General features: G+C 41.6%; 1 protein-coding gene across 2 annotated transcripts in view; it reads left to right on the forward strand.

Annotated features, from left to right (window-relative positions):
- Positions 1-12136, forward strand: part of GDA (guanine deaminase) — an 80298-nt gene that overhangs the window by 46745 nt on the left and 21417 nt on the right. For both annotated transcript variants that reach the window (XM_068236398.1, XM_068236388.1), the window contains exons 4-7: positions 2403-2490; positions 4933-5038; positions 8483-8510; positions 11495-11602. In XM_068236398.1, the coding sequence (XP_068092499.1) occupies positions 2403-2490; positions 4933-5038; positions 8483-8510; positions 11495-11602 (330 nt within the window). The remainder of the gene's footprint in view (positions 1-2402; positions 2491-4932; positions 5039-8482; positions 8511-11494; positions 11603-12136) is intronic.

The raw sequence follows: 12136 nt of genomic DNA on the forward strand, positions 1-12136 counted from the left end.
TAATGCCAACATCTTCCATAGCACCAGTGGTGTAGCTGTGGGCCCCAATGCAAGTTTTACAATGGGGCCCCCCAAGCACTCTATACATAACAATTGATACCGCGCACCAAAACCTGCCAATGGCAACTACAGTGTCAGAGGTGCAAGAAGGGGATGGGGAGCAGTTTGTTCATGTATTATTACACTATTCAAAGTATCTATAGAAGTGATTATTATGAGCACAGGACCAATAGAGAGCTAATACTGTAGTTGAAGAAGGGCCCTTCGGTGCCCCTCTGGTCCAAGGGCCCTGATGCGGTCGCAACATCTGCAACCCCTATTGCTACGTCCCTGCATAGCACTGTAACTCAAACCCTAAAGTCACTAGACATGTACATGTTTATTAGGTGGATTAGCTCAAGGAGATGGGCGTGGGATGTGAGCAGTGAGGATAATTGGTAAATCAGTAGGTACTCACAGAGGCAAGGCCCCTGTGATAAGGTCCATACAGACACTATACTTGGCGCAGGCAGCAGGTCATGGTCCTCTCTTCTGAGAATCTGCTGTGTGTACCGCTGCCCAGATTCATCACCAAAAGATCAGTCTTGGCTGATTTACATTGTTCTCTTCCTTACCCCACCGCCAAAAGCCACTCCGTTGTGTACCCTGTCATTGTCTTTCCTATCCCCTCCATAGCAATAAAACGCAAAGCTAGATTTCTAGCGACTAGTGACGCATCTGTACAGGATTCAGCCACAAACTGTTTCCCAATGGACTGACTCCTCATCTCTGTTATTGCATATGTCTACCCACCTGAAGACATAGCAGCTGACCCCTTCCTTCCATATCTACAAGCTATATGTATGAAAAATGACTATATGTCACCACTCACCAGGTCCACAAGTGTCCATTCAGTAAAATAGGAAAGATGGGTCATTCAAGTTTGTCTTTGAAAATACTGTAGATCTGTATAAGGATGAAAATTTTGCTATAGGGCCACGATGATCTGTAGATAAGGTACATGTGGCTGATTCACAAAGCTTTTCTGTTGAATTATCTCACCTTACTCATTAACACTTAACTGACTTAACTCATGATTTATCTCTCCTTATCTAACTTAACTCAGGATTTATCTCTCCTTATCTAACTTAACTCATGATTTATCTCTCCTTATCTAACTTAACTCATGATTTATCTCTCCTTATCTAACTTAACTCATGATTTATCTCTCCTTGGCCAATATGCAATTCAGATATGAGTGGCTGAATTTTCTCCTAAGTTAAATGTTCATGACTTGTCAATAAAATGCCCTTCAAACCACAAGCAAACAAAAGAGTACTTGATAGTACTGTACTTTTTGTCAACTTGTTGTTACTTTCCCATTTGCATAGTACTGAAAAGTTATTTTAAAGAGAAGCTGAAAATGTATCTCCTTGGAGAAAACTCGGGAGAAAGTTAATTGCATATGGGTCCTTCCTTATTGTCTCATGAATTATTTCTCCTTATTTGTTTATCTCATGAATGAGGTCTTCTTAAAGGGAAGGTCCAAGCAAAAAAAAAAATGAGCTTCACTTACCTGGGGCTTCTACCAGCCCCATGAAGCCATCCTGTGCCCTCATAGTCACTCACTGCTGCTCCAGTCCCCCGCTGGCAGCTTTCTGACCTCAGAGGTCAGGGCCGAATTGCGTACATTTTTACACATTCCCACTAGTGCAGGAACATTAATGCATACATTTTTACGCGCTAGTGGTGCAACACGTACATTTTTGTTCCTGCACTAGCTGGAATGCGTAAAAATCTATGCAATGTGGCCCTGACCTCCGAGGTCAGCAAGCTGCCAGCGGGGGACTGGAGCAGCAGTGAGTGACTACGAGGGCACAGGATGGCTACATGGGGCTGGTAGAAGCCCCAGGTAAGTAAAACTCATTTTTTTTTTTTTTGCTTGGACCTTCCCTTTAAAGTTAAGCTGAAAACAAGTAAGCTTTGTGAATCCACCTCCTGGTCACACAAGCTATTCCCCAATCACTAGCTTATTTGCTACTGATATTTAGTTACTAGTAAAGTAGCAGTACATTGCTCTGTAGTTTCAAAGCAGGAATAACAAATCAAGTGTAACCCTGTGATTCCTAAGTGCCAGTCCTGTCACTGAATGGGGAATGACCTGTGTGACAAAAGCCTAAGTTTAATTTGGCTAAACAGAACATCACATGAGTGAATGAGTTACATGACAGAAATTGTGACAGAAATGTGTCATCCCCTCTTGTGAAGTTCTGTCACCACTCTGTTATTGAGCAATATGCATGTTGGCTTTATTGTGCTTTCACTAAAATAGATCTATATTTAGCACAATGCACTTTAAATAACTGAACGCTGTTTTTGTATATTGCATTGATTGCATGTTGTTTGTTTTGTTTATCTTTCAGAGAAGAACACTTAAAAATGGCACAACAACAGCATGCTACTTTGGGACAATTCATACTGATGCCTCTATTGTATTAGCCGATATTGCCAGTAAGAACAATACAAAGCTCTAAAGGGTAGTACACACGCCTGACTTAAGTCAGCAGAGGCAGCTGATAGCAATGGCCTCAGCTGATAATAAGGCATGTGTACAGTGCCCACCAACCCTCAAGTGATCTCCCCCGCCCACAGTGTGCATGCACTCCGTTGTCCCTCTGCCAGCCCCCCCCCCCCCCCCCCCGCATAACAACACAGTGTGTCGTCAGCTAGTAGTCAGCTGACACCCGGCTGTGCAGCCCAGCAATGTCGCCCAAGGGGATCGGATTTGGGTCCACACCTTTAAGCACTTGTACTTTAAACAACACTCAAAAACCTGACTGGTCCTGCACTGCCCCCATACCACCTACTGCCCACCACAACTATTTTCCATAGGCAGGCAATGGTATCCATAGCCTTCTCCCCTTCAGGTGGCAGGTTAAGTTAATCTTGTCAAGAGAAATATCCTAGCAGTAATGTTGATTCTCTGGAACAGAAAGTCACTCAGCCAATGTAAGTATCCTAGTCGCCCAGCTGGAACAAGTATGCAGATCATGGATTACTTTTCTGGTCTGCAAATTTGTTCCAGATAGCATGAAAGTATCGTAGCCAGAGATTCAGAATGAAAACCAAGACAGTAATAATTTCAGAAGGTTTTCAAATAGTTTTATTACTGCTGTTGTGACAAAGTCACAGCACACAGCATTATCATCCCCCCCCCCCCCACCAATGCCCCCTGTGGCCCTGCTTGGCAACAATTATGAGCGGGGAGGAAGTGACTGTTCTTCCTCTAGAACTCCACCCCCTCAATTTGTTTGTATGGCCGGTACCAGTGGCTCACATTGATGACAGGGTCAGGAGCCAATGAAATCGGCTCCTGACCAGCTAACGGAGCTCTGCTGTCATACCGACAGCAGGGCAAGTGAGCTGCGGAGTGAAGAGAGTGACGTGATCGGCAGCAGCGGCAAGAACGTGCGGTGGTGGTGAGTGAAATCTACGCCCTGGCAGGAATAATAGCCTCCAAACAGGGCGTAGATTTCAGTCACTGCCGTCCGAAAGCGGTTAAAGTGAACCTCCAGACTAAAAATCTACTCGGCAGCATTGAAAATGCTTGGTGTTTCTTTAACAGTTTCACAGCATCAGAACTTTGTTTTTCTTACGTAAGCCTTATTTTTAGCTGCACAGAAGCTAAACTTCACCCATCAAAGAAAACTGCCAGGGCATTTTTCCCCTGATACTGTGCAAAGCATGATGGGATTTCTTATGTTGTTGTTCTCGTTGCCTAGCAACTGGGAGGGGTGATCAGGACACAGTACAGTTGGAGCTGTGTCTCATGCTCCCTGTCACCTCCTTTCAACCAAAAAGATGGCTGCCCCCATGAAATCACAAACATTTGCCTGTTCTTTTAAAACAGGGTGGGTAAGAGCTTATATTACCCATCTATGTTAATTAACATAACTAATGTAACTTAATGACAGTATGTTTGTTTAGCCTGAAGTTCCTCTTTAAGGTGGAATTCCTGTAAAATATAGTTATTCTAAATTACAGTACCTGCTCACTACTTTCTGATGAGTGCTGGATTGCCAGGCAAGATAATGAAGCTTGAAAGCCTAATGCATGCTCCGCCTGGCTATGTCTTGCCGCGGGAGTGGGCGCATACCCCAGGGACTTACTGAGCATGCGCCGACCCCACCAACCAGGGCTTTACAATGGGGCCATTTACAGATTATCAGGCCATGGAAGGTGCAGTAAGTCTTTGTGCACCTCCCCACACAAACACAGAGTGTCCATTTCTGATTACATTTAGGACTAAGGTATATTTTCAGGCCTGAGCCCACTAACGCAGTTGTATCCACTTTTGTCCACTTTTCAGCATCTCTAACATTGGTGTGTAACTGAAAAGCGGACACAACCGCGTCAGTGGACTCAGGCCCTGAAGGATTCATTATTTGGATTTTCTTGCAGTCCAAGGAATTCTCAAAAGTCTTCTCCAGCACCATAATTCGAAGGCATTGATTCTTCGGCACTTAGCCGTCCAACTCTCACAACCATACATTTCTACTGGAAAATCCATGGCTTTGACTAAACAAACCTCTGTTGGCAAGGGGACGTGTCAGCTTTTTATTACATTGTCTAAGTGTGTCATGGGCTCATGGCTTTGCTTCCAAGGAGTAAATATCTTTTAATTTCATAGCTGCACTCTCCACCTGCAGTCTATTAGTGGCACTATTAGTGTTGTGCTTTTATTGGGCCGAGTACAGCAACCTGGGGGAGGGAGGGGGGAGGAAAGGGTGTTGCTTCCAAAACACATATACATGATAACATTTGAATATAATTATGGTTTGCGTTTTTTTTGTACTGAAAGGTGCTATTTGTATTTTCTTTCAAATGTTGTTGCCGTGGTCTGTCTACTCTAAGCAGTCTTAGATTCATGGCATTTATATATTTGTTTTATAGGCCAATATGGTCAGAGAGCGTTTATTGGGAAGGTTTGCATGGATACCAATGACGTATATCCAAAGTATGTTGAAAGCACTGAAGAGTCTATAAAGGAAACAACAAGGTAGTAAATATGTTTTGCTTACTTCAATTTAACTATTCTAGGCATCTTTATTTTATAAAACTAGTCACTCATCATCTTAAAGGTGCCCATTAATGGTAGAATTCTTCACTAAATGCGATCTTTCAATGCGATTTGAATGATCGTAACCAATCGGAAGGCTCACATTGTTCACATTTACTGAACCATTCTTTCTTCAAATGCGATCATAAAATCCAATTTTAGGATTGCTTTTACCCTATTTAGCAATCGACCAAAGAATCATTACTTATCGATTCCTCATCAATTGCCTTCACAAATGTCAAATTTTCTATACAATTCAATCGTAAAAATTGCACCGAAAGATCGCATTTGGTGAGAAAATTGTACCATTATTGGGAACCTTTACCCAGATGAAGGGGTACTGAAGATAAACATATTTATCTACACACAAAACACTGATAAACAGTACTTGCATAAACTGCTATGATACAGGCATATACCTATGTATATGGTTATTTCTAAGATTCAGGCATTTGCTGGTACCAGTTTTTATGATATCAGCATCTTCCTATTCAACAACAGTGATAGAGGCCCGTGGCAGGCAAGGCAAGACCATTGAGCAAGTTGTGATAGAGGCCTGTGGCAGGCAAGGCAAGACCATTTAGCAAGTTGTGGTAGAGGCCCATGGCAGGCAAGGCAAGACCATTGAGCAAGTTGTGGTAGAAGCCCGTGGCAGGCAAGGCAAGACGATTGAGCAAATTGTGGTAGAGGCCCTTGGCAGGCAAGGCAAGATTATTGAACAAGCTGTGGTAGAGGTGTGGAGCTATTGGCTCCTGCTACCTACAGGATGAGGACTTAAACAGCCTCACAGACCCTTCAGAGCGGCCTGGTACATTGTGTGTAGTTTTAATGATTGAGGATTGAATAGGAACATTTGTAATTCACACATTTTTAAGTATTTATTTTTCTCCTTCAAAAGTTTCCAGATGCAAAGAAGTTAAACTCTCTTTCAAGACTGGTGATCGACTTACCTGCAAGAATGAGTCTAGCAATAATAGGATTAGCAGATTATTTGAGTTACACCTGCATGTACAAAAGGGTTAGCATGAAACACAAAACCTGAGAAACTGCTTATTAGTGTTAGCCCAATGTGAGGAACAAAGGCCTTATATTTTACCCAGGGATTACACAGTGTTTCCAACAGCGCAAATGTTGTTTCCAGCAATATTTTAAAGCATCTTACCAGCAATGGAAAACAGTGTTCAAAGATTAATTGCAACAGTTGATAAAACTAGGAGGGTACTTTTTATTTAGCATATCCTGGAGCTTTAAGAACAATATTGGATTCCATACTCTCATTAATTCCCCACATTCAGTTGCTACCTACTTTCTGTCATTATCAAACTATATCCCTCAGTCTTCACTTTCTCACCAATGGCAACTCAAAAATGCTACTACATGCCCTTATTATATCCCACCGTGGGTATTGTAACACCTATGAGCTATCAAATTACAGACTACTATCTCTCCAATTCATACTGATCTCTGCTACTCAACTCTACCTTTCTTTCTGCTCCTCAGCTGATGTTCCCTTTTTTGTCCATTATTTCTAATATGCTAGTTCAAACCAGAACCAGGCCATCCACAAGAAAAACTAGGCACATGCTTAAAGAGGAACTTAATTTAAACCCATGATTGAACGTCATCCCAATCAGTAGCTGATAACCCCTTTCCCATGTGAAATTGTTACCTTTTCCCGAAAAGACCATTATGGGGTTCTGTGTGGCTGATATTGTGGTGAAATTCCTCCCACAGTGTGATGTCATGACCTAGGTCCTGACAATTTTCTGTCCTTGAACGTCATTGCATTGTGGGAAATAACAGCTTTTTTCCAACTGCCAAGCAAGCTCTATCTCCCTCTTTGCATAGAACTCTCAGTAAACGAACATTCCGCACAGATCATCTGGCAGAACTAAAGGTGTCACCACCTGTGATAAATGTCAGAATGTAAATCAATGTAAGGAAAGATTTTATGGATACACACTGACTAAATAATCTATAAACGAATACTGTAAAAAAGAAGCAATTGTATTCATTATGTTACTTTCACTACAGCTCCTCTTCAAGGTCTGGTTGAAGTTCAGGTGCCTGGTTTGCCATCTCATCTCAGCCTCTGCCTTCACCTTACAATAAGGCCATATTGCGTACAGGTGGGGTCAAGGTTACCACCTTGCCTTGGGGTCCATTAGACTTCTTAAGGTGCCCATCCCCGATACATTCTTACCACATTTATGTAACATGAGAATGACCTAAAGCAGTGCTTCTCAACATTTTGTTTGTATGTACTCCTTTTAAAACCCTGTACTCATCAAGTACCCCCATAGCATAGTAAACATTGTCACAAGTACCCCTTGACGAATATATATTTAATCATGATAGTACATGATAATTGGCTCTAAACAATTTCCAAGCATTTACTATTAATTAGCTAAAACACTAATTTGGTGTTGTTTATATAGGATTTATCATTTTTTAAAACTCTAAATTTGATATTCTTGGTTAAGTATATTAAGCCCCAGTACCCCACTGGAACCATCAGAAGTACCCTCTGGGGTATGCGTACCACACGTTGAGAACCTAGGAACTAAAGTATCCTTTCAAAGAGTATTCAATCAGTTTGCCCTATTACTCCATAGAAATTTGTACAACCAAGAATGCTTCATTAATCGGCACCAGATTTTCTAAAAAGCTTTCCTGTCCCCTACATACAGCTCCAGTCCCTACTGATTTCTAGCCACGGCCTCCATTTCTACAGCTGCACAAAGGAGAGCAGTTTGAATAACTGTACAATAGCTGCACTAAGCCGGTAAAGAAGCCTTGCAGCCGGTTGTAATTTTTACTTACCATAACTAACAAAATGTTATACTTCATAAATTACAAACTGGAACTCCTGCACACTCAGCTTAAAGGGAACCTTAACTGTGGGCCCCCAAAAAAATTCACTTGCCTGGGGCTTTCCCAAGCCTCCTGCAGCTGTCCTGTGCCTGCGCCGGTCCTTCGGTGCCCTCCGGTCTCCCTCCGCAGCTAAATTTCGTTTTCGGCCGACTGCCAGTCGTCCTCCGGCAAAGCGTCCTCTTATTCCGCATTCCCCGTGGTAAAAAGCCGTAAAGCGCATCCGCGTGACGCAAGTCGCGTCATGCGGGACGCGCTTTACGGCTCTTTACGGCGGGGAATGCGAAAGAAGAGGACGCTTTGCTGGAGGACGACTGGCAGTCGGCCGTTGTCTCCTGGCAGCCCATTTCTACATTCTGGAGAAGGATCGCTATAATCATTTGCTAGTTGTTATACCTCATAAGTTAGGTATAAGATTAGAAGAAGTCAACAGTACCAGTGATTTACTGATCTAGTAAAGTACATGTAAGGGTTAACATGAGAGTGAGTTATGTATTCTTTTATTTTTTATAGATTTATTGAAGCCCTAAAAAAGAAAAAAGTAAGTATACAACTTTAACGTTAGTGCTATAGTACAGAAAGTATTATTTGTTATGCATTTTATAATATAGTGGATTTATTGTTGCCATGTTTGTGCTTTGTGTTAATAGATTTTTTTCATCTTTTGGTTTCTTTTTAATTAAGAATTAACATACTGCATTAAGACACAAGCACAGATATTAATATTAAAGTGACACTGAAGCGAAAAAAAATCATGATATAATGAATTGTATGTGTAGTATGGATAATTAGTAGAACATTAGTAGCAAAGAAAATAGTGTCATATTTTTATTTTCAGGTATATAGCCTTTTTTTTATAACATTGCCTCAATCTCTAATAATAGCAGTTTCCACAATACACTCAGCATTTTAAATTATTTTACAGAGCAGGCTACTGACCTTTATAACTTTTCTCTGCAGAAAAACTAGAAACAAAGAAGAAACAATGAGAGACAGTTGAGATAAGTGCTTCAAACGACAGTGCTGTCCATGACTTTATAAAGTCGCAGAGCTCAGAGAAGCTCTTTTGCATAGAAAACAACTGAAGTTTCTTAGCTTTTCCTGTACTGGAAACAATATGAGATTCATATCTGTGGTAATAATGTTTTATGTCTTAGCTGAGCTGTACTACACATACAAATCATTATATTATAAGTTTATTTTCACTTCAGATTCCCTTTAAGAGTGGTACAAAAAATCTGTACAGATCATTTCGTGTAGCAGTGTTTGAGTGATCGCTGTAAAGAAACTCTGTTTGAGTCCTAGCTGAGCAGTTTGTTTTGCTCCTTTGAAGTTCCTGCACATGAAAAGAGGTATTGAGCAAGGTGAACAGTTCTGGCAGATGGTGAAAAAGGAGCCCAGCGACATCAGTGGAAACCTGTATACACTTTGGATTTCCAGCTGAAATTATCAGGAAGAACAATAATATTGGCAAAGCTTAATAATCACACGTGCAAAGTGCAATCTGGCTGATATATTTTTATTTGGCCACCATCTTTGTACAGATACACACACGACATACACGTGAATCAGCTAAAGGGGGTCATACACAGCTGAATGTTTTCAGCAGATTCGATCAATTATCAATTCTGACAGTGATGAACTGACAAGTATAACCAATTGATAAACTTATGAACTATTACAGATAGCTTGTCAACTGAAAGCCTGTCAAAGCAGTGTGGTAAGTGTAAATACATAGACAAGTGGACATGGGAGTAACATGGGAAATCAGTGGGCTTGGTACTACACTGAGTGGTACAATCCAGTGGAGTCAGTACTTAGATTTTCAATCAGATTTCTGCTAAAATCATATTGGGATTGAGTGGTGTAAGCTGCTACATTGATCATTACTCGAGGAGTAATTAGACACTTGGTAGTGGTCACTGCTTAAAGAGTAAGTGTCGGGCATAAAATCAAAAATCAATTCTTTATTTTTATCTGGTAAACAAGGATGCTTATGCTAATCAGGCAATCCAAAAGTTAAAATCACTATTACTTTTCTTGTTGATAAATTATTACTCCCCAGCTTACCTGACTCTTATTTGGTACACAGAAAATGTGATACACGAAAGAGAAGTTGCAGGGCATGCTGGGTTGTCTTTTTTGCTTCTCTACTTCCCCTCAGACTTAACTAATGCAGCCTGATTGGCTGAAGCCTCTTTCCCTCCTGTTTTCCCCTCCCACACCTCTGTTCCTCTCTGATTTACCAACATTTCTCAGGCTGAAACAATGCACTTTCTATAGTGAATGGCGGGCAAATCAGGCAGAGGAGACTAAGGGCGGATATTACATCACGACTGGCTTCAAAATAGCCACAGTAAATATGGAAACTGTCTAGAATAGGATTCTCTACTTTTCCTTTATAAAATTCACAGGAATCATAACATGGACAGGGCAATACATATGTTATGTAAGTAGAGCAAGTATTTATCTACTTTGCATATTTGTTTTTTTTTTCTGAGATAGTATGGCTGACAGCCAGAGGCAGGACAAGGTCCTCCAGCACCCAAGGCTGAGACACCAAAGTGCGCCCCTCCATCCCTGCCACCCCAGCCATCACACACTGATTGCTATTAAAAGAGACCCCACAGGGCCCACAACCTCCCCAACACCTTAATATCTAGTTATCTGGCTTGCAGTCACTGCTATGTATCCTTTTTTGTTTTTTCTTTCTGCTTCAAACACAATTAGGAATGACAGCTGAATGAATTCTGCGCCCCCTCCTACACTGCGCCCTGAGGCTGGAGCCTCTCCAGCCTATGCCTCGGCCCTGCCCTGCTGACAGCTCATCTTTAAGCATAGATTTCTTATAGATAAATGAGCAGTGTAAATGCAGTAGCAGCTGGCTGAAAAAAAATATAAGAAAAACTGAAACTCTTTCCTATTTTGAACACAAAAAAAGCCTCTTGGATGAGTTGTGAGTAGTTATCCATACATTTGGTTTCATGTGGGCCCCCTTTTTGGGTCCTCCGGCAGCCAAATATTTTTGGCCTAGATACCATTTTATTGCTCCACTTACTATTTTGGTTTCTACCAATAAATCCATGCACTCCAAAGAGCAGCAGATACGTCCAGCCAAAAGAGGCTACCCTGATCACCTCTGCCAGTGACTTGTCAATCTTTACCTGTGATACATAAGCTAATACCAACAGTTCTGGGTGTCCAGGAAGGTCAAGAAAGGTTAAAGGTTGAGGAAGGAAATACTGTAAAGGTGAAGCATTCAGGTGATGTTAGTGTTGTTATGCTTTTTTAACTTGGGGTTGAAGGTCTGACTTTGAGAGTTTAGGTTTAGCCATAGTTTAGAGTTCAAGTAGAATTTGCAAAAAGACTTTGATACACAAGCATAGATGCTTTAAACTGCATTTGTTGCTTGGCGACTCTGTCATACCGCAACGTCATAAAGTGTGCCTGCTCAATGTGTGCATCTTGTCATCTGAGGAATTTTCTATTACCAACTAACTAATGTAATATTTATGGCTTTCACAGTATGACAGAGTAAAACCCATCGTAACTCCCCGGTTTGCCGTATCCTGTAGTGAAAAGCTGCTGAGTGATCTTGGCCAATTAGCTGAGGAAAATCAGCTACACATACAGGTATGTTTTAAACTAAGTTCTTTGTGTTTTTTTAATGGATTGCAATAAATTCCAAATTTAATTAAGACATGAATTAGACATATGGGACCATGTGGAATTTGAGGTGATAATAAGCTCAAAACGTGCAAACTTCTTAACACCTTACATTGCTCTTAATTTACCAGCAAATCCAATTGCCGGTTTCACCTGAGCGATGTCCGAGCAAAAAGAGCATAACTCAGACGAGTACTAACTATTCGCCTGAGGGATGCCGCTGTGTCCTCTATAATGCCAAGCGATAGGGAGCAAGGTATTTGTGCCATGGAGCTGTCCTTCAGGGAGATGCGCAGACCCAATGTCCACCACTAGAGCCACCAAGCACTTATCCGCCGCTCCCCGCAGGATGCTAGGCTCTGCTGGCATCGTCACTCTCCATCACCTTCCATAGCTCCACTGAACCTGCTGTGACCGACGATGCTTGTCGCCGTTTCTCCATCTTCACTGGAGTCCAAGCAAAAGCATCTTTGAAGCTACTACTTGGGCTCTCCATTTGTT

Source organism: Hyperolius riggenbachi, chromosome 1 (genome assembly GCF_040937935.1).
Source record: "Hyperolius riggenbachi isolate aHypRig1 chromosome 1, aHypRig1.pri, whole genome shotgun sequence".
Lineage (NCBI taxonomy): Eukaryota > Metazoa > Chordata > Amphibia > Anura > Hyperoliidae > Hyperolius > Hyperolius riggenbachi.